Here is a 23,757-nt window from a genome sequence, read left to right as displayed (position 1 = left end):
GTACTCCCTGTATATAGCTCCACAGTGATCTGGTACTCGTACTCCCTGTATATAACTCCACATTGATCTGGTACTGGTACTCCCTGTATATAGCTCCACATTGATCTGGTACTGGTACTCCCTGTATATAGCGCCACAGTGATCTGGTACTGGTACTCCCTGTATATAACTCCACATTGATCTGGTACTGGTACTCCCTGTATATAGCTCCACAGTGATCTGGTACTGGTACTCCCTGTATATAGCTCCACATTGATCTGGTACTCCCTGTATATAGCTCCACATTGATCTGGTACTGGTACTTCCTGTATACAGCTCCACATTGTTCTGGTACTTCCTGTATATAGTATTGGTACTTCCTGTATATAGCGCCATTGTTGTGTATTATATTTATCTTGTTGTTGCTATATATATATATTTTTTTTTTACTCTGCGTCGTTGGGAACGGCATTTCACTGTATTTCGGTTCATTTGACAAATACAATTTCATTTGACTTGTTTTGATGAGAGAAAAATGTGACCATTTGCACAATCATCGTAAAACGTCATAAGAAATTAGATGGTTTTTTTTTCTCTTACATGAACGTTGTTCTATACTATTATATTCTGTTCTGTAATATACAATACTATCACTATGTGATCTTGCAGACATTGATTCAGCTTTGATGTAACTTTATTAAGCGAGCACCATCTGCCCGAGTAACAGTAGCTGTACAGAGACTGTGCGTAAGGTAGAGAATCCCACACATGGGCAGAAGCTTCCGGAAACTTTAGCAGTCCATTAAAAGTTTGATCGGCAAAAAGAAAAGTCTCTCCCATGTCTCTGTGGTGTGTCTGGTCTGGCTGTGGTGTCTCCCATGTCTCTGTGGTGTGTCTAGTCTGGTTGTGGTGTCTCCCATGTCTCTGTGGTGTGTCTGGTCTGGATGTGGTGTCTCCCATGTCTCTGTGGTGTGTCTAGTCTGGTTGTGGTGTCTTTGATGTCTCTGTGGTGTGTCTGGTCTGGTTGTGGTGTCTCCCATGTCTCTGTGGTGTGTCTAGTCTGGTTGTGGTGTCTTTGATGTCTCTGTGGTGTGTCTAGTCTGACTGTGGTGTCTCCCATGTCTCTGTGGTGTGTCTAGTCTGACTGTGGTGTCTCCCATGTCTCTGTGGTGTGTCTGGTCTGGTTGTGGTCTCTCCCATGTCTCTGTGGTGTGTCTAGTCTGACTGTGGTCTCTCCCATGTCTCTGGCATGTGTCTGTTCATGGTCCAGCTGATATTCCCATGTGCTGACCCCAGGGTGCAGTATCGTGGCATTGGTTGCCGTGTGTTTCCATGTGAACAGCCTGCTGGGCTGGCCTGTCTGTGAAGGGATGACCAGAGATAAAAGCCTGCTGTATAAATGGATGACCAGGACAGAGAGGGAGGATCTTCTTAACAGCAGTGACCGCCGCCCAGATCCACAGCCCTATTTAACCAGCTTGGCCGTCTCCTATAGCATCACACACTGGATACTACAGGAGGATACTACAGAAGGACCATACAGGAGGATCCTACAGGAGGATCCTACAGGAAGATACTACAGGAGGGAGACTGAGCCTGACACTCTCTGGAGGTAGACTGACACTGATAGTGTAACAGGTGACTATAACCACAAGAAGTCTAAGGACCTGGCTTGAATGTGCTCTTCCATTCAAGGTAATTTCCTATACAGTAAAAAACATTTTATAGTCGACTATTCCTATACAGGATACATGTATTATTATTTCAATTCATTGAATTGAATAAGAAACTGAATTGAATTCAAATATTACATGATGAGGGAGAATTGGCTTTGCAATTATTGGATTTGAAAAGTTGTAGCCTTGGTTGCTTGTGTTTTTTGGTTTTGAAAAGTTGCCTGTGATCTGACCTAACTGTGAATTTTCTTCCTTCTCTTTCTCCAGAGCTGTGATCCTGACAGAGCGCATGTAATGTGGGTCGTTGAGCAGATCCGTGTTTCAGTGGCCAAAAACAACCTTCTGTTGCCAATAGCAGAGTACAGCTTCCGCATCTCAGACATCATGTTGGGAGAGAGAACATCTCGGGAGAAAGGAAGGAAGACGATCTCTCTGTGTCCTAACATCATCACTCCGAATACTATCCCTGAGTTCTGCATCCCACCAAAGATCTCACCACAGCAGGAGCTAAAGACAGTGGACTGGAGTAAAACTAGCCCTGTTGGAAAGGTGTCCTTTTCTCCTGAGAAGGGCAGCAGCCCGGAGAGGGAGGTAACAGTGAGAGAACCCTTCATCAACACTCATCCAACCCTCATCCAGGTAGAGAGCGTGGACGAGACTCCATACGACCAGGGCTTCAGTGATGAGGAGAGAACCAACGCTGACCCCCAGAGCCAAGCAGCTCTCTCCCTGCCCCACCTGGCCAAGGCCCAGACCTGCTACGGTTTCTGTACCCTCCTGGAGAGCCCCCACACCCGGAGGAAAGAGTCTCTGTTCCACAGCCACCCCAAAGCCTGCCCCCTCCCCCTGATCGCTGCCTCTCCCGGGCCTCACGGCCGCTCCAAAACGTACTCCTCCAGAACCTCACCTCTACCCCACTCCCCGTCATCCTCCTTCAGCCTCACCAAGCTGACCTCCAGCAGGCTGTCTCCTGGAGGCTCCAGGCTGGTGGCTCTCCAGAGACAGAGCACCCTGGACAGTGACACCACGTCCTCCACCGAGTCCTCCCCGTTCAGCTCCCCTCTCCTGGCCAGGCCGCCTCCCAAGTCCTCCCTGCTCAAAGCCCTGAGCCACGACAGACTTCTGTCCCAGACTATGAGAAAAGCTGTGCTCTCCAGAAACAACTCCCTGTCCACAGATGAAAGCAGCTCCATGGACAACAGCCCAAATATCATCCGGAGGGCCTCTGATGCTGGATTAGTAGAACCCCTTCCCAGTGCCTTCACCCTGGCTCCCCCTGTTATCTTCCCCATAGACTTCGTCCTCCACAGAGAGAGGGTCATGAAGGAGAGTCTAGTTCCTGTAGGTAGAGAGGGGGCACTACGGCTCTCAGCAGAGTACTGCCTAGACAACCAGAGACTCAGAGTGAGGTTGATCAGTGCTGAGGGACTGTATGCTATCTCTGTGGATCCTAAGAGCATCAACTGCAGCATCAGTATCTGTCTGTTACCGGGGAAGATTCAGAAGCAACGCAGCGCGGTAATTAAGAGGAGCAGGAACCCCATCTTCGACGAGGATTTCTTCTTCTATGGTATCTCACAGGAAGATATCTGCTGCCGGTCGCTGCGGTTCAAAGTTGTCAACAAAATGTCCTCCATGAAAAGGGACTATATTTTGGGAGACTGTGAGATTTTGCTGAAAAGTTTATTATCTATGTAAAAATTGTTGATTGGCTTGAATGTATATAAGAAATATTTTTTGACTTTTTACTCTGCTACATATTTATTAAATCAACGTAAAAAAAACCCATCTGGTTGTTTTGAGTCTTATCCTACTAAAGTGTGACTGTATTCAGAGACAGTTTATTTCACAGGAGGTTGGTGGTACCTTAATTGGGGAGGATGGGCTCGTGGTAATGGCTGGAGCGGAATGAGTGTTTGGTTTCCATGTGTTTGGTGCCATTCCATTTGCTCTGTTCCAGACATTTATGAGCCGTCCTCCCCTCAGCAGCCTCCACTGGTCTATTTCAAGCGCTGCAATTGCAGAGCCGTCTACACAACAGCCTACATCGACATAAGGAATGATTAGAAATTGAATTCGTGATTAGATTTGGTCCATAAATGGAAATGAATTGGACCTGCTTTAAAACCTACAGAAAATAATCTTTAAGAGCACTCAGATTACATTTTATAATATACATTTAATTAATTACAAAAGCTTTTATTTAACAAATACATTACAATTACATTGCCTATGATGAGAAGACTAAAACAAACTGCTAACCTTGTCAAAGATGACACTACCAAATATAGTTAATTGATATGGTCCAGAGGTCTACATTCCCTCATGTTTGAAAGTCATTCAAGGATTTCATTCTGGCCACCAATAATTTATTTTTACATGATCACACCTGTGTTATTTGCAAATACAGTTTATTCAAGATGACATAATTTGACACCGCTGGCTGTCACTGTATACAGGCATTACTAGTCGATTAGCTACATTACTAATCGATCGCAGAGCGAATCTCTTTCATATTAAAGCTCTTGTCATCTTGCTACGGAAAGGCGTTCACACTGAAGATCACGGGATAATCTTGGCACTCGTAGCATTTAACCATCAACAAGGGTAGTGCTAGCCACGAAGTTCAACAATGGTTTTTGAATCTATGGTCAGTGATCTCCTGAATAGGTTCATCGGAGACTATGTGGAGAACCTCGACAAGTCCCAGTTGAAGATTGGCATTTGGGGAGGTGAGCGACACGCACAGAAGAGGCTGGAATGACAGTTGAAGCGCTGCTAACCTCACAGTGCCAGGAATGCTAGTGTGGCTAGGTTAGCTGTTAGCATTTTAAACAAACAAGCCTTAATGCTAACTAACTAACTAGCTAGCTATAACCAGTCTCTGGGATATGATGCTAACATTACCCAGTCTACGACAAAAGGTTTTGTAAACATACCTGTAATGATATTGAAATGTTGTAGGACCCTTTGTGTGCCTAGAAAGTCACTGACTGGGGCTCACACAGCTAACATATTTACTTTGATCTGGCATTGCATAAATGAGCTGCCATACACAAACAACCTTATGTTTTGTCAGGCTTAGCCTACATTTATTAGTAATCTATTATTATATGGGTACAACATGTAGACATAAACATAAACAGACATGCATTAATCCCAGCTGTTTCCTGCTGGACACAGTGTAGTCTGTCTAACTAATCTGTCTTCACAACGATGAATGCATACAGGACTGAGCGGACTGGTAAATCAAGATGGTATGATCTGGTCAGGTACCAAGGCATCAACCAGTTTCCAGTTGATTCCTTTCTCTCCGTGTGGATCTCTTGAGTGAAGTGGCAACTTTTCTATTAGCCATATCCTATACTTTACTAGCCTGGTCCCAGATCTGTTTGTGTACTTACCATATCCTATACTTTACTAGCCTGGTCCCAGATCTGTTTGTGTTCTTACCATATCCTATACGTTACTAGCCTGGTCCCAGATCTGTTTGTGTTCTTACCATATCCTATACTTTACTAGCCTGGTCCCAGATCTGTTTGTGTTCTTACCATATCCTATACTTTACTAGCCTGGTCCCAGATCTGTTTGTGTACTTACCATATCCTATACTTTACTAGCCTGGTCCCAGATCTGTTTGTGTACTTACCATATCCTATACTTTACTAGCCTGGTCCCAGATATTTTTGTGCTCTTGCCAATTCCATTGCTATCATTGTCAAGCCAATGGCATGACCATTCAATAAGGAGTTGGCAAGGGAGCCGAAACAGACTGTGCCCAGGATAAGACACAGTTAGTTGCAAAGCTAGATAGTATTTACCTAGCTAGTAGGGTATACATTAGAATGTGAATAGAAACATTTAGTCACACATACAGCTGTCAACACAGCTGGTGAAAGAGTAGGCCTATAACAAACAACATTTTGATCCTGGCAAACTGACATGAGAATGTACTGACATTTTGAGTTGTCAACTGCAATGTTTGCTATGAAGGAAGTTCAGGATACTGCAGTAAGTCTCTTGGCAGGTAACACCGTCCACACCCACCGTCACTATAATACCTGCAGAAACCATTGTGACTGTTAGGCCTCTGCCGTACCTGTTCCTCTCCCGTCACCCGAGTGTTGGAGGGTAGGATCTTTGTCCCATGTTTGCACTCCAGACCTGACGCCAGGGTTAATACAGTAGTTGGATTAATACAGCAGTTGTATTAATACAGTAGTCGGATCTATGATTCCTTAGCTAGACAGGACCCTTATTTATGTCATGGGTAGACCACAGTACTAGCCTAGCCTATATCTTTGGAACGTTGAAGCCAGATAAAAGCCATTGTATTACATTTGCATAAGTGTCATATATCCTAGTAAGACCAAAGATAGCCGGCAGCACCATTTAGTTTTTTTTGTATTGCATTGTGATATAGACTCATAAAGGAAAAACCCTTACTACAAATACCAAACAGTACCGACAGATTCCTTACTAGTCCTGTTTCTTCCCTGTAGGCCTAGTTATTGTATCATGTGTCTCAACCGTCGACTAGGCCCTATACAGAGCTTCATGATTAAATGTTAGTCTGTTGGTTGTAACCTACTGTACGGTCTGTTGATCTGTCTGTTTCACTAAGGAAGTCTTCCATTTTAGGCTTTCTGCTGTTGTGTTTTTATACCATAGATTAGTTTACCCTTGGTCCTTGATAAAAGCCCAAAGGTCAGATAAGGTCATTGTCTTGACCCACGGTAGTGTTTCTCCAGGTTAATATCTAAACTCTACGCTAAATTCAATTGATGTTGTATAATTCAATCATTGATGGAAAAGGCCTACGTTTTAACAATAGATATGTGAATGGAGGGCAAAGGAGTACAGAGTCTATCAACAACATATTCTGAAGAGATTATGATCACATGACTGTTCCATCTCAAAGCGAGCTCACTTTACCTCACAACACTATGAATGCTTTTGTCACACCTTGACGTGGGAGGCTTGGTTCTTTTTAAGTCCTGGGTTATTTTTCCAAAGTACATGACGGTTACCTGAGCTAGATCACCTTACAGTCCTGTGACTGCCATCAGAGGTGATCAACAACACGATTTCACCAGACGTGTTGTTTCTGTACACTGGACACAGTGATGTAACACCTAGACCTACGCTAACTCACCTCACCTCACTGTGATGTAACATCTAGACCTACGCTAACTCACCTCACTGTGATGTAACATCTAGACCTACGCTAACTCACCTCACTGTGATGTAACACCTAGACCTACGCTAACTCACCTCACTGTGATGTAACATCTAGACCTACGCTAACTCACCTCACTGTGATGTAACATCTAGACCTATGCTAACTCACTGTGATGTAACACCTAGACCTACGCTAACTCACTGTGATGTAACACCTAGACATACGCTAACTCACTGTGATGTAACATCTAGACCTACGCTAACTCACTGTGATGTAACATCTAGAGCTACGCTAACTCACCTCACTGTGATGTAACATCTAGACCTACGCTAACTCACCTCACTGTGATGTAACATCTAGACCTACGCTAACTCACCTCACTGTGATGTAACATCTAGACCTACGCTAACTCACCTCACTGTGATGTAACATCTAGACCTACGCTAATTCACTGTGATGTAACACCTAGACCTACGCTAACTCACCTCACTGTGATGTAACATCTAGACCTACGCTAACTCACTGTGATGTAACACCTAGACCTACGCTAACTCACCTCACTGTGATGTAACACCTAGACCTACGCTAACTCACCTCACTGTGATGTAACACCTAGACCTACGCTAACTCACCTCACTGTGATGTAACACCTAGACCTACGCTAACTCACCTCACTGTGATGTAACACCTAGACCTACGCTAACTCACTGTGATGTAACACCTAGACCTACGCTAACTCACCTCGCTGTGATGTAACACCTAGACCTACGCTAACTCACCTCACTGTGATGTAACATCTAGACCTACGCTAACTCACTGTGATGTAACATCTAGACCTACGCTAACTCACCTCACTGTGATGTAACACCTAGACCTACGCTAACTCACTGTGATGTAACACCTAGACCTACGCTAACTCACTGTGATGTAACACCTAGACCTACGCTAACTGTTTTGTTGTCTGAGAATTGTTTTGTTGTCTGAGTGAGGGGGGGAAATGTTTTGTTGTCTGAGTGAGGGGGGGAAATGTTTTGTTGTCTGAGTGAGGGGGGGAAATGTTTTGTTGTCTTGAGTGAGGGGGGGAAATGTTTTGTTGTCTGAGTGAGGGGGGAAATGTTTTGTTGTCTGAGTGAGGGGGGGAAATGTTTTGTTGTCTGAGTGAGGGGGGGAAATGTTTTGTTGTCTTGAGTGAGGGGGGGAAATGTTTTGTTGTCTGAGTGAGGGGGGAAATGTTTTGTTGTCTGAGTGAGGAGGGGAAATGTTTTGTTGTCTGAGTGAGGGGGGAAATGTTTTGTTGTCTGAGTGAGGGGGAAATGCTGTAAATTTAAGAGGACTCGATGTATTTTGAAAGATGAGACGTTGAGGATCATAATAAAAACCGTTTTGATATTATACAAGCAAGCCAAACACCCGTGAGTCCAAATGTGCACTTCACATCTCCAAATCATAAAACTGATGTCATTTACAGTGTCAACGTTAATAAACGTTAATAAAACTGATGTACAGTCAATGTTAATAATCACTATGTTTTGATGTACAGTTACCAGATGACATGTCATACACTGGGTTGTTCTGAACATAATGAGTATGTTTTGTTTTATTGTGAATATAATTCACTGCTGGGGCCCTGGTGAAAAAGTACTGCAGTACACATGAAATTGGGTTTTTAGGAATCAGACAGGATTTGGTCCAGATTTAGGAGCCATGGTTTTTTAACTTCCTGTTTTGGTCTAGGCTATATAACCACCATGACTGACATTTTTGTAGTAGCCCGATGAAAGAAACCTGACTCCCTGGTCGACACACAGTTGATAATTGTCTGAATCTACTCTGCTAGCTGTAAGTCAAGCAGACTTCCTGTAACTAGTGTACACATCAAGCAGACTTCCTGTAACTAGTGTATACATCACGCAGACTTCCTGTAACTAGTGTATACATCACGCAGACTTCCTGTAACTAGTGTACACACCAAGCAGACTTCCTGTAACTAGTGTACACATCAAGCAAGCTTCCTGTAACTAGTGTACACATCAAGCAAGCTTCCTGTAACTAGTGTTCACATCAAACAGACTTCCTGTAACTAGTGTTCACATCAAGCAGACTTCCTGTAACTAGTGTACACATTCTAGTATCACTATTAACTTGTGTTTTCTCTCATCTCTGTCCAGGCAATGTTGTTCTGGAAAACTTGAAAGTTAAAGAAAATGCTTTGGTAAGTATGCATTACTTTATTATAATCAACATGTGTAGCCTATCATTTTAAATAGATGTTATTGTACTTTCCAGGTATCCATCCCTATTGTCCTCACCTCACAGAGGTCTGTAGTAGACTAGGTCTGGTTCTGATCCATCCCTATTGTCCTCACCTCACAGAGGCCTGTAGTAGACTAGGTCTGGTTCTGATCCATCCCTATTGTCCAGACCAGGTCTGGTTCACCTCACAGAGGCCTGTAGTTGACCAGGTCTGGTTCACCTCACAGAGGCCTGTAGTAGACCAGGTCTGGTTCACCTCACAGAGGCCTGTAGTAGACCAGGTCTGGTTCACCTCACAGAGGCCTGTAGTTGACCAGGTCTGGTTCACCTCACAGAGGCCTGTAGTTGACCAGGTCTGGTTCACCTCACAGAGGCCTGTAGTTGACCAGGTCTGGTTCACCTCACAGAGGCCTGTAGTTGACCAGGTCTGGTTCACCTCACAGAGGCCTGTAGTTGACCAGGTCTGGTTCACCTCACAGAGGCCTGTAGTTGACCAGGTCTGGTTCACCTCACAGAGGCCTGTAGTAGACCAGGTCTGGTTCACCTCACAGAGGCCTGTAGTAGACCAGGTCTGGTTCACCTCACAGAGGCCTGTAGTAGACCAGGTCTGGTTCACCTCACAGAGGCCTGTAGTTGACCAGGTCTGGTTCACCTCACAGAGGCCTGTAGTTGACCAGGTCTGGTTCACCTCACAGAGGCCTGTAGTTGACCAGGTCTGGTTCACCTCACAGAGGCCTGTAGTTGACCAGGTCTGGTTCACCTCACAGAGGCCTGTAGTAGACCAGGTCTGGTTCACCTCACAGAGGCCTGTAGTAGACCAGGTCTGGTTCTGAATCATTTATGTAGCCTATATATACCTGACTGTTTTCCATACATTAATGATACATGATGTTGATCGCTGACCTTTTCCACTACAGCAACTCACATGTTGATCAAGGAGACAGTAGTGTAATCATTATATCAACTATAGACACTGTACAGAGGATGGAGGTCAGGGCTGGTAGTGTTGAATCAGAGTTGGAGGGTGAAGGATGCTGGTCAGGGCTGGTAGTGTTGAATCAGAGTTGGAGGGTGAAGGATGGTGGTTGGAGGGTGAAGGATGGTGATCAGGGCTGTAGTGTTGAATCAGAGTTGGAGGGTGAAGGATGGTGGCTGTAGTGTTGAATCAGAGTTGGAGGGTGAAGGATGGTGGTTGGAGGGTGAAGGATGGTGATCAGGCTGGTAGTGTTGAATCAGAGTTGGAGGGTGAAGGATGGTGGTTGGAGGGTGAAGGATGGTGATCAGGGCTGGTAGTGTTGAATCAGAGTTGGAGGGTGAAGGATGGTGGTTGGAGGGTGAAGGATGGTGGTCAGGGCTGGTAGTGTTGAATCAGTGATGGAGGGTGAAGGATGGAGGTCAGGGCTGGTAGTGTTGAATCAGAGATGGAGGGTGAAGGATGGTGGTCAGGGCTGTAGTGTTGAATCAGAGTTGGAGGGTGAAGGATGGTGGTCAGGGCTGGTAGTGTTGAATCAGTGATGGAGGGTGAAGGATGGAGGTCAGGGCTGGTAGTGTTGAATCAGAGATGGAGGGTGAAGGATGGTGGTCAGGGCTGTAGTGTTGAATCAGAGTTGGAGGGTGAAGGATGGAGGTCAGGGCTGGTAGTGTTGAATCAGAGATGGAGGGTGAAGGATGGTGATCAGGGCTGGTAGTGTTGAATCAGAGTTGGAGGGTGAAGGATGGAGGTCAGGGCTGTAGTGTTGAATCAGAGTTGGAGGGTGAAGGATGGTGCTCAGGGCTGGTAGTGTTGAATCAGAGTTGGAGGGTGAAGGATGGTGGTTGGAGGGTGAAGGATGGTGATCAGGGCTGGTAGTGTTGAATCAGAGTTGGATGGTGAAGGATGGTGCTCAGGGCTGTAGTGTTGAATCAGAGTTGGAGGGTGAAGGATGGTGGTTGGAGGGTGAAGGATGTGATCAGGGCTGGTAGTGTTGAATCAGTAGAGGTGTGATAGAAGTTAGAACACAGTGTTCGAGTGTCTGCTGCTCTGCTATCTATGATCTATCTATGATCTTCCACTGTCTCCTTTAGCTTCCATTCAAGTGACTGAACTTAAAAGACATGTATGTTACTGGTCAAATGATGTTGATTCTGTTTCTGTTACAGAGTGAGCTGGATGTTCCATTTAAAGTGAAAGCTGGTCAGATTGGTGAGTACCGGCGGCAGCCCCCCCCCCCCCCCCCCCCCCCCCCACTCCACAGTTCAAAAGGATCTTATTTATTTTCTTCATGTTGTTTTCTCAAGTATCATTCGTAGGTCCACAGCCTTGGTATTGCATAATCAAACTCTGGGAGAACTCTGTGCTAGTGGCTCTGGTAAAGGACAAGTATTCAATCCATGAAGCATGACAACTCAATAGCTACAGTAGCTCCTGGGTCTTAGTTCAGAGGATTGTTCAGCGACTCTGATCCTGGGTCTCAGTTCAGAGGATTGTTCAGTGACTCTGATCCTGGGTCTCAGTTCAGAGGATTGTTCAGTGACTCTGATCCTGGGTCTTAGTTCAGAGGATTGTTCAGTGACTCTGATCCTGGGTCTTAGTTCAGAGGATTGTTCAGTGACTCTGATCCTGGGTCTTAGTTCAGAGGATTGTTCAGTAACTATGATCCTGGGTCTTAGTTCAGAGGATTGTTCAGTGGCTCTGATCCTGGGTCTTAGTTTAGAGGATTGTTCAGTGGCTCTGATCCTGGGTCTCAGTTCAGAGGATTGTTCAGTGGCTCTGATCCTGGGTCTCAGTTCAGAGGATTGTTCAGTGGCTCTGATCCTGGGTCTTAGTTTAGAGGATTGTTCAGTGGCTCTGATCCTGGGTCTCAGTTCAGAGGATTGTTCAGTGGCTCTGATCCTGGGTCTCAGTTCAGAGGATTGTTCAGTGGCTCTGATCCTGGGTCTTAGTTCAGAGGATTGTTCAGTGACTCTGATCCTGGGTCTTAGTTCAGAGGATTGTTCAGTGACTCTGATCCTGGGTCTCAGTTCAGAGGATTGTTCAGTAACTATGATCCTGGGTCTCAGTTCAGAGGATTGTTCAGTAACTATGATCCTGGGTCTTAGTAGAGTGACTGTAATGATAAAGAGAACAGAGTCTAGTTACCTACCCAGCAGCCCCTGTGTCTTAGTAGAGAGACTGTGATGAGAACAGATTCTAGTTACCTACCCAGCAGCCCCTGTGTCTTAGTAGAGAGACTGTAATGATAAAGAGAACAGAATCTAGCTACCTACCCAGCAGCCCCTGTGTCTTAGTAGAGAGACTGTAATGAGAACAGAGTCTAGCTACCTACCCAGCAGCCCCTGTGTCTTAGTAGAGAGACTGTGATGATAAAGAGAACAGAGTGTGATATGGCTGCTATTTGAGGATTGGTCAGTGACTCTGATCCTGGGTCTCAGTTCAGAGGATTGTTCAGTGGCTCTGATCCTGGGTCTTAGTTCAGAGGATTGTTCAGTGGCTCTGATCCTGGGTCTTAGTTTAGAGGATTGTTCAGTGGCTCTGATCCTGGGTCTCAGTTCAGAGGATTGTTCAGTGGCTCTGATCCTGGGTCTCAGTTCAGAGGATTGTTCAGTGGCTCTGATCCTGGGTCTTAGTTTAGAGGATTGTTCAGTGGCTCTGATCCTGGGTCTCAGTTCAGAGGATTGTTCAGTGGCTCTGATCCTGGGTCTCAGTTCAGAGGATTGTTCAGTGGCTCTGATCCTGGGTCTTAGTTCAGAGGATTGTTCAGTGACTCTGATCCTGGGTCTTAGTTCAGAGGATTGTTCAGTGACTCTGATCCTGGGTCTCAGTTCAGAGGATTGTTCAGTAACTATGATCCTGGGTCTCAGTTCAGAGGATTGTTCAGTAACTATGATCCTGGGTCTTAGTAGAGTGACTGTAATGATAAAGAGAACAGAGTCTAGTTACCTACCCAGCAGCCCCTGTGTCTTAGTAGAGAGACTGTGATGAGAACAGATTCTAGTTACCTACCCAGCAGCCCCTGTGTCTTAGTAGAGAGACTGTAATGATAAAGAGAACAGAATCTAGCTACCTACCCAGCAGCCCCTGTGTCTTAGTAGAGAGACTGTAATGAGAACAGAGTCTAGCTACCTACCCAGCAGCCCCTGTGTCTTAGTAGAGAGACTGTGATGATAAAGAGAACAGAGTGTGATATGGCTGCTATTTGAGGATTGGTCAGTGATGTGTGTATGGGCTGTATGTGAATTCTCCAGACTCGTTACGTTGCTCTCTCTCACTTCACTAAGCCACTTCAACTCCAGTGGTATTTCACTAACGAGAAGTGGACTCCCAAATGGCACCCTATTCCGTTTGTAGTGCACTGCTTTTGACATGGGGCCCATTAGGGGGTCTGGTCTAAAGTATTGTACTATAGAGGAATTAGGATGCCATTTGGGATGCACACTAAACTAAAGCTGAAGATACACTAGCAAATTTTGAGGCCATGTTGCAGAGCAATGGGCTTCCGAGTGGCGCAGCGGTCTAAGGCACTGCATCTCAGTGCTAGAGGAGTCACTACAGACCCTGGTTCCATCCCGGGCTGTATCACAGCGGTCTAAGGCACTGCATCTCAGTGCTAGAGGCGTCACTACAGACCCTGGTTCGAATCCAGGCTCCGGTGTAGGCCGTTATTGTAAATAAGAATTGTTCTTAACTGACTTGCCTAGTTAATGGACTCTAATGGGAGACGTGCTGTGCTGTGAGTAGATTCTCTCTCCCATAGATATAGAATGACTAGAACGGGGATTTCCCCATTCCAGGAAACGTGTCGTGGTGGGTGGAGCAGACCAGCGGCCATATCGGGTGTACCTCGGCCATGAGTGTTCCAGTCAAATGACTGTGGTGCGAGGGGCTTTCTCCCTTTACTTCTAAGAACTAGTTGTGTCTATGGTGACGAGTGTCTTTCCTGACCTCACCTGACACTTTCTCTGATCATCCTTTAATGACATTAGAGAAACTACTGCAATCCAAGATGCTTCATATCTCTACTGGGGAAAGTGTCCACGCAGCCCAGAGATTTGTTAACAACACTGTGAGATGGACAGAGACTGTAGAGAGAGGACATGTAACGCTGAGGAAAGATGGACAGAGACTGTAGAGAGAGGACATGTAACACTGGGGAAAGATGGACAGAGACTGGAGAGAGAGGACATGTAACATTGAGGAAAGATGGACAGAGACTGTAGAGAGAGGACATGTAACACTGAGGAAAGATGGACAGAGACTGTAGAGAGAGGACATGTAACACTGAGGAAAGCTGGACAGAGACTGTAGAGAGAGGACATGTAACACTGAGGAAAGATGGACAGAGACTATAGAGTAGAGAGAGGACATGTAACACTGAGGAAAGATGGACAGAGACTGTAGAGAGGACATGTTACGCTGAGGAAAGATGGACAGAGACTGTAGAGTAGAGAGAGGACATGTAACACTGAGGAAAGCTGGACAGAGACTGTAGAGAGAGGACATGTAACACTGAGGAAAGATGGACAGAGACTGTAGAGTAGAGAGAGGACATGTAACGCTGAGGAAAGATGGACAGAGACTGTAGAGAGAGGACATGTAACACTGAGGAAAGTAAATCACCTACTTTCATTTACCTCTTAATCCATTTCAATTTACCTGAAACTAGTAAACAACTGAAATAGTTTGTTTCTCTTTAGACTCCCTTTATATGTTCTGTATCGCGCTCATCTTCCCTCTCATCAGACTCTGATGTTGTCTGTTTCTGTTGTTGGTTAGTTAGTTAACTAGGCTTCTTGACTTTACTAGAATTAACTGGGAAGTAGACAACTGTTAGGTATTTAGTTAATATCTCAAAGACTTTTACTCTGAAACAGTGTTAACTTGTTCAGTTGTTAATAATCTCAGCTAGGTCCTTGGCTAGCTGGTTGTACCACAACATGTGAAGGACTCTCCCGTGTCTTTGTTACTGTAGTGTTTGACTGATATAATTGCATTTGACCCATTTTAATGTGTTACTAGTGGGTTGACAGCCACTTCTGTTCACTGACTTCCTGCCAACGGTATTACCACCGGTCTCTTCCCACAGCCGCTGTAGAAAACAACATTACATTACCACCTGTCTCTTCCTACAGCCGCTGTATAAAACAAGACTACATTACCACCAGTCTCTTCCTACAGCTGCTGTATAAAACAAGACTACATTACCACCAGTCTCTTCCTACAGCCGCTGTATAAAACAAGACTACATTACCACCAGTCTCTTCCTACAGCTGCTGTATAAAACAAGACTACATTACCACCAGTCTCTTCCTACAGCCGCTGTATAAAAGAAGACTACATTACCACCAGTCTCTTCCTACAGCCGCTGTATAAAACAAGACTACATTACCACCAGTCTCTTCCTACAGCCGCTGTATAAAACAAGACTACATTACCACCAGTCTCTTCCCACAGCCGCTGTAGAAAACAAGACTACATTACCACCAGTCTCTTCCCACAGCCGCTGTAGAAAACAAGACTACATTACCACCAGTCTCTTCCTACAGCCGCTGTATAAAACAAGACTACATTACCACCAGTCTCTTTCCACAGCCGCTGTAGAAAACAAGACTACAATACCACCAGTCTCTTCCCACAGCCGCTGTATAAAACAAGACTACATTACCACCAGTCTCTTCCTACAGCCGCTGTATAAAACAAGACATTATCACCAGTGTCTTCCTACAGCCGCTGTATAAAACAAGACTACATTACCACCAGTCTCTTCCTACAGCCGCTGTATAAAACAAGACATTATCACCAGTGTCTTCCTACAGCCGCTGTATAAAACAAGACTACATTACCACCAGTGTCTTCCTACAGCCGCTGTATAAAACAAGACATTATCACCAGTGTCTTCCTACAGCCGCTGTATAAAACAAGACTACATTACCACCAGTGTCTTCCCACAGCCGCTGTATAAAACAACATTACATTACCACCAGTCTCTTCCTACAGCCGCTGTAGAAAACAAGACTACATTACCACCAGTCTCTTCCCACAGCCGCTGTATAAAACAAGACTACAATACCACCAGTCTCTTCCCACAGCCGCTGTATAAAACAAGACTACATTACCACCAGTCTCTTCCCACAGCCGCTGTATAAAACAAGACATTATCACCAGTGTCTTCCTACAGCCGCTGTATAAAACAAGACTACATTACCACCAGTCTCTTCCTACAACCGCTGTATAAAACAAGACTACATTACCACCAGTCTCTTCCCACAGCCGCTGTATAAAACAACATTACATTACCACCAGTCTCTTCCTACAGCCGCTGTAGAAAACAAGACTACATTACCACCAGTCTCTTCCCACAGCCGCTGTATAAAACAAGACTACAATACCACCAGTCTCTTCCCACAGCCGCTGTATAAAACAAGACTACATTACCACCAGTCTCTTCCTACAGCCGCTGTATAAAACAAGACATTATCACCAGTGTCTTCCTACAGCCGCTGTATAAAACAACATTACATTACCACCAGTCTCTTCCTACAGCCGCTGTAGAAAACAAGACTACATTACCACCAGTCTCTTCCCACAGCCGCTGTATAAAACAAGACTACAATACCACCAGTCTCTTTCCACAGCCGCTGTATAAAACAAGACTACATTACCACCAGTCTCTTCCTACAGCCGCTGTATAAAACAAGACATTATCACCAGTGTCTTCCTACAGCCGCTGTATAAAACAAAACTACATTACCACCAGTCTCTTCCTACAGCCGCTGTATAAAACAAGACTACATTACCAACAGTCTCTTCCTACAGCCGCTGTATGAAACATTACATTACCACCAGTCTCTTCCCACAGCCGCTGTTTAAAACAACATTACATTACCACCAGTCTCTTCCTACAGCCGCTGTAGAAAACAAGACTACATTACCACCAGTCTCTTCCCACAGCCGCTGTAGAAAACAAGACTACATTACCACCAGTATCTGGAGATGGGCTTTTTGAATGAGGTTCTCTCTGATCCACAGCTGTTGACTACTGGTCTGTGTATAGTGGTGTCTGTATATCTCCTACTAGCTAGACAACATCAGCAGCATGTGATCTGGTTGTGATTAACAAAGCAGGGAATTGGACCACTGTGACTTTGAGACTGGAGTTGTATCACTTGTCCCATGGTGGACCTGTTGTTCCTTATGAGGATCTCCACATCAATGCATCTTAACTGAGACACACATTCATTATGGATTTAGACTTCAGTCATGAGTCTAGATTAAAGCCTTCTAATTTAGGCCTAGTCTAGATTAAAGCCTTCTAATTTAGGCCTAGTCTAGATTAAAGCCTTCTAATTTAGGCCTAGTCTAGATTAAAGCCTTCTAATTTAGGCCTAGTCTAGATTAAAGCCTTCTAATTTAGGCCTAGTCTAGATTAAGGCCAATTTAGGCCTAGTCTAGGTTAAAGCCTTCTAATTTAGGCCTAGTCTAGGTTAAAGCCTTCTAATTTAGGCCTAGTCTAGGTTAAAGTCTTCTAATTTAGGCCTGGACTAGGTTAAAGCCTTCTAATTTAGGCCTAGTCTAGATTAAGGCCTTCTAATTTAGGCCTAGTCTAGATTTAAGGCCTTCTAATTTAGGCCTAGTCTAGATTTAAGGCCTTCTAATTTAGGCCTAGTCTAGATTTAAGGCCTTCTAATTTAGGCCTAGTCTAGATTTAAGGCCTTCTAATTTAGGCCTAGTCTAGATTTAAGGCCTTCTAATTTAGGCCTAGTCTAGATTTAAGGCCTTCTAATTTAGGCCTAGTCTAGATTTAAGGCCTTCTAATTTAGGCCTAGTCTAGATTAAGGACAATTTAGGCCTAGTCTAGATTAAGGACAATTTAGGCCTAGTCTAGATTAAGGCCTTCTAATTTAGGCCTAGTCTAGATTAAGGCCTTCTAATTTAGGCCTGAATGCGTTGGGTACTCAAACCCAATGTGGTTAATTTTGAACTAAAATAATCCTGGAGCTCAGGAAGACATGATCTTTGTCCTCTAGTTTAACTAGCCTATATAACAAATCTGTCTTGCCAACTCGTCTGATCATTGTCCTGTTAAACACCACAGGAGTTGACAAAGCCTGTACACTGAGTGTACCCCTTTTTGCCCTCAGAACAGCCTCAATTCGTTGGGGCATGGACTCTTACAAGGTGTGGGAAGTGTTCCACAGGGATGCTGGCCCACGTTGACTCCAATGCTTCCCACAGTTGTGTCAAGTTGGCTGGATGTCCTTTGGGTCATTCTTGATACACACAGGAAACTGTTGAGTGTGAAAAACCCAGCAGCGTTGCAGTTCTTGACACTCAAACCAGTGCTCCTGGCACCTACTAACATACCCTGTTCAAAAGGCACTTCCATATTTTATCTTGCCCATTCACCCTCTAAATGGCACACATACACAATCCATGTCTCAATTTTCTCAAGGCTTAAAAAGTAACAATATTTGGGAGATTTCGTTTTCATTTAACCTAGAGTGAGCGAGGGGGGAAAAGGCAATTATTGAACATGGGGTGAGACATTCTCACTAATTTGTAAATAAAGCCAGTTTGTTATTTTAGAAATCTTTATTTCTGGAGAAACCTAACTTCATTATTTAGCAGACATCACCTGCTTATATTCAGTCAACACATTTATCTTAAGAATATCATGGAACATAATTGAACATTTTTGTTTCTCCGTGCTCGTCTCAGAGCAGCGCCAAACTCTGCTGAAATAGACGTCCACAGTGGGAAGGCTATATATAACGATATTTTTGAGATTATTACGTTTTCAAAAAAAATAAAAACACTGAGTAATTTGTAATCTGAATAAAGGCCAGAATAATATTTATAAAGGCCAGAATAATACTTATAAAGGCCAAAATACAGCCTTGCTAATAGCCATAATGACGCTGTACAACGTGACCATGTGTTTTGAAAGAGTATTTTCCAGTAAGCAACAATTTCTTTCAATATTTCTGTAATTCAGTAATACTTATTCCCATAGTAATTCGTTATGGATCCATAACTAAATCAATATCTGCATTTTGAAAGAGTATTTTTATCATTATTTTATTAACGAAAGCATAAAGATGCAGATGAAGAAATACAGTACTGTACACTTTATGCGTTTACATTTGGATAATAAAGCATTTAAAGCATTTTGAAGATATAAGCCACCTGCATTTGTTTATTAGGCTACTGTGCAGTCTGACAAGTAAACATAGACTATAGTACATACTGTAGTAAACATGGGAAGTGTAATTCCTTACGTAAGGGAGAGCAGGCCATGTCCAGACTTTCTCCGTGACCTCAAGTACCTTCAATAATGGCTGTACTAGAGAATGCGGGCACGCGGGAGACCAGGGTTCAATTCCCCGATGGAGAGAAAAGAGTAGGCTGTACTTGTAAATAACAATTTGTTCTTAACTGATTCCATATGTGTTATTTCATAGTTGTGATGTCTTCACTTATATTGTACAATGTAGAAAATAGTCAAAATAAAGAAAAATCCTGGAATGAGTAGGTGTGTCCAAACGTTTGATTGGTACTTGCTTCATTAATGTGATTAATATGATGGTGTTTCTGTTCCAAGAAAAACTAAACACCTTCTGGTTTTTAAAGGTGGTTGATCCTTAAGAGGTTAAACAAAGCGATTATTATTAATTAATTAATTAATTAATTTAGAATGATATAAAAATCCCTTAGATATTCTCATAGATCCTAACAGAAAAATACCCTTGGAATCCCCTCCAATCCTCTAAATGTAATTATTGGCGGAGAGTCACGTCATTGAAAAAAATATTTTTTAGTATACTGTAGGCCTACCATAGGCGAAATGAGTATTGGTTAGACTACAATTACGGTGTGGAAATGTTATGCCCATTAGATATTCACTTAGAATCCTCCAATGCACTTATGCTGTAGTCTACTCCCGACCGTCACGTTGTACAGCGCCATATTTTCCATTCCATCCTCACGGAACTCCCTGAGGGTTTCGTTTTTCTCGGAATAGAAACACCATAATATTAATCAAATTAATTAAACCACATTTCTTAAAATCAATCCCATGTACTATGTTATTACCAAAAAAAGTTTTACATTTTAGAGTGGCCTTTTATTGTCCCCAGCACAAGGTGCACTTGTGTAATGATCATGCTGTTTAATCAGCTTCTTTTATATGCCACACCTGTCAGGTGGATGGATTATCTTGGCAAAGGAGAAATGCTCACTAACAGGGATGTAAACAAATTTGTGCAACAACATTTGAGAGAAATAAGCTTCTTGTGCGTATGGAACATTTCTGGGATGTTTTTGTTTCATTTCATGAAACATGGGACCAACACTTTACATGTTGCGTTGATATTTTTCTTCAGTGTGAAAAGAAGATGGAGACCAAGCTATAGGATGTTAAAAGCTATATGACTCAGGTAGCGCTGGCTAACAATACCTAGGAATAAAATAGATAATTGTAGTCAAAGTAATGATATAATACTGCACAAAATAATATTGTGATTTGTAACTTTATTTAAAAAAAAATAAAAAAATCCCCCTATCTCTACAGTTAATAAGTCCCGATAGAAAATAGATGCTGTTTTTGCCATTTTTAATGAATGGATGTTTTGAAGTTTATTTTATTAATTACCAGCAGCACAGTGTTAGCCCCACATTGAATTAGGCCCCAACTAAATCCAACAGGCGCCTTTGTTCTTAACTGACTTGCCTAGTTAAATAAAGGTAAAAAAAAAAAAAAAAAAATGTCTGTCCTTTTATCAGTAAATGGATTGAATAAACATATTTTTATTCAGGTTTTCCCACCAATCCCAGCAAAGTAATTATGATGCCATTCAAAAGGTGTCTCGGCAGTCTGTTCATCAGACACTGCTGATGGTGCTGCCTGTTTTAGAGCTGTTATGTAGGTTGTCATCTGAAAGACGGTGTCGTGGGAACTCAAAGGTCTTTTTATGAAGGAAAAGATGCTCAGCCAGAAAAATGGGGCCAGCTATTCTTGGTGTAGACTACATAGATTCAATCGATCAGAAGCACAAAGGCGCAACGTAATCAAACGACAACCACCATGAATGAATTGACTCAAGCTTTATATGGTAGACCAGTATATCGGATAGCATAGTTTGTAGTTAGACAAGTCTAAAGAATACCATGAGGTAAGGTTATTAAATAACTCAGATGTTATTGTAGTTAGACAATACAGAATACCATGAGGTAAGGCTATTAAATAACTCAGATGATATTGTAGTTAACCTTACCTCATGGTATTCTGTATTGTCTATTAAATAACTCAGATGTTATTGTAGTTAGACAAGTCTACAGAATACCATGAGGTAAGGCTGTTTTAGTTTAGTTTATTAATTTGACCATTTAAAAAAAAAAACAAGCACACATACAACTTAAAAGCCAAACATACACATGAATAAAATCATGGAAAGATGACACACAATAAAGTCTGGGACTTATTTCCATTGTGGTCATCTTGACACAAGATGGCTGGACAAGATGGAACACACTCTGTTAAATAACTCAGATGGAACACACTAGGTTAAATAACTCAGATGGAACACACTATGTTAAATAACTCAGATGGAACACACTATGTTAAATAACTCAGATATGGAACACACTATGTTAAATAACTCAGATATGGAACACACTATGTTAAATAACTCAGATGTTATTGCGTCTTCTTGACTTGAGGATCTTGTTGTTTTTCAGGAAAACTGATGTTGAAGATCCCTTGGAAGAACTTGTACAATGACGCTGTAGTTGCAACGTTAGATGGTCTGTATCTGCTGGTGGTTCCTGGAGCAAGTAAGGATAATTTTATACCCTCTATTTTTGTGTTCTATGGCTCTAAATGATTCCTAATGATTCCTAATGATTCTAAATGATTCCAAATGATTCTAAATGATTTAGTGTTGGCCTACATCTAGCCCTACATGCCAGTCTCATGAATTGATTCATAACAACACTCTTTGAGATTTGTGACACTTGATTATAAGACTTGTAATACTGTCCTGTAGACTGTTATGACAATGTAATATTGTCCTGTAGACTGTTATGACACTGTAATACTGTCCTGTAGACTGTTATGCCACTGTAATATTGTCTTGCAGACTGTTATGCCACTGTAATACTGTCCTGTAGACTGTTATGCCACTGTAATATTGTCTTGTAGACTGTTATGCCACTGTAATATTGTCTTGTAGACTGTTATGCCACTGTATTATTGTCTTGTAGACTGTTATGCCACTGTAATATTGTCTTGTAGACTGTTATGCCACTGTAATACTGTCCTGTACTATAATGAGTTACAGTGGCCTCCAGCCATCAAAGCTCCTTAGGAAGCTATATTTCAATGGCGCTATCTGTGTTTCAGCTGCGTCTCAGTTACGTACATGTCCATACAATGGTAAGAGGATCCTCCAGTCTGGGTTCAAGGTGGTGGACTGAGACCAATCAAGTCTCTCTCTCTCTAGTCTGTGAATGTACTCTTTCTCCTGTGAGAACACTGGGTTCTCCAACTCCTGTCCTCGAGAGCTTCTGTGTGTGCAGGCTTTCGTTCCAGCCCTGCGGTAACACAACTGAATCAGCAAATCATGGCCCAGACTGAAATACCTTCATTTGATTTATTTAAATCAGGTGTCCTAGTGATGGGCTAGAATAAAAGCCTGCACGACCGGTTTCTCCCCAGAACCAGACTATACCGCTAGTCATTTCAGCTTGATGATTTAACACTGCTACTGTGGTATTAGAATGGTTTGTATTGTGGTTTTATTCTGGAATCTTCTGAGCTTCTCCAGACTGTTTTTTTTTGGGGGACTTTTTTTGATGTCAAGGTTTTGTCTACAAATCAAATGAATAGCTGAGTCAGATACTGACGCTATGACAGTTATACGGTACCTGTATATCCGTTTAAGTCTTTATCTGGCCCTCTGATTTGTGGACTTCCATTAAACACCAGCTCCAATCTACTAACAGACAGATAGTGTTTACGTCCTTGGATGGTTATGGGGTCTATACTTCCATTAAACACCAGCTCCAATCTACTAACAGACAGATAGTGTTTACATCCATGGATGGTTATGGGGTCTATACTTCCATTAAACACCAGCTCCAATCTACTAACTGACAGATAGTGTTTACATCCTTGATTGGTTATGGGGTCTATACTTCTATCTGAAACACAAGTCTTCTTTCTGCAAGTTTTAAAAATGTCTCATGTTTTTTTTCGTGTCTTGTTTTGAGTCATGAAAAATAATAATCTGGACGTTTCAGTTAATCAGGAAGGTTTTTCAGATATAATTTGTTGAATGGAATGGAAATTGCAGTGTCATTTCACATTCAATTGCGACATTACATATGCTTATTTTGACCACTTTCCTTACATACCAGTAGGCTGCCCCCTTCAGGCAGTAGGCTGCCCCCTTCAGGCAGTAGGCTGCCCCCTTCAGGCAGTAGGCTGCCCCCTTCAGGCAGTAGGCTATCCTCGAGTCTCTAGACTGCCATTTAGACAGTAGGCACATTTTAAATGAACTACTGAACTGTCACTGGCTGAAGTGTATGGGTGACTACACCAGAATAAATAGAATAAGACTGAAAGATAATCAGACTCTGGGGCCCTAAGGGAACACCTGACTGCAGGGATGATGGGTTTCAATAGTTTGAAT

General features: G+C 43.0%; 2 protein-coding genes across 2 annotated transcripts in view; both read left to right on the top strand.

Moving 5' to 3' along the window:
• Positions 1-1,918: 1,918 nt before the first annotated feature.
• LOC123732798 (C2 calcium-dependent domain-containing protein 4C) lies at positions 1,919-3,361 on the top strand. The gene has a single exon (XM_045712076.2). The coding sequence runs from the start codon at positions 1,950-1,952 to the stop codon at positions 3,351-3,353; it is 1,404 nt and encodes a 467-aa protein (XP_045568032.1). The 5' UTR covers positions 1,919-1,949; the 3' UTR covers positions 3,354-3,361.
• An 849-nt stretch (positions 3,362-4,210) lies between these two features.
• Positions 4,211-23,757, top strand: part of LOC123732797 (intermembrane lipid transfer protein VPS13C-like) — a 34,870-nt gene continuing 15,323 nt past the window's right edge. Inside the window, exons 1-5 of the mRNA XM_045712074.2 lie at positions 4,211-4,387; positions 9,006-9,049; positions 11,230-11,272; positions 21,803-21,898; positions 22,467-22,499. Coding sequence (XP_045568030.1) covers positions 4,288-4,387; positions 9,006-9,049; positions 11,230-11,272; positions 21,803-21,898; positions 22,467-22,499 — 316 coding nt within the window. The 5' untranslated portion in view covers positions 4,211-4,287. The remainder of the gene's footprint in view (positions 4,388-9,005; positions 9,050-11,229; positions 11,273-21,802; positions 21,899-22,466; positions 22,500-23,757) is intronic.

The sequence above is a fragment of the Salmo salar genome, chromosome 11 (assembly GCF_965601325.2).
Source record: "Salmo salar chromosome 11, fSalSal1, whole genome shotgun sequence".
Taxonomy (NCBI): domain Eukaryota; kingdom Metazoa; phylum Chordata; class Actinopteri; order Salmoniformes; family Salmonidae; genus Salmo; species Salmo salar.
This window is presented reverse-complemented; position numbering and strand designations above follow the sequence as displayed.

Coding starts and splice junctions, on each gene's coding strand:
- LOC123732798 (XM_045712076.2), top strand. CDS start 1,950: ATGTGGGTCGTTGAGCAGATCCGTGTTTCAGTGGCCAAAAACAACCTT.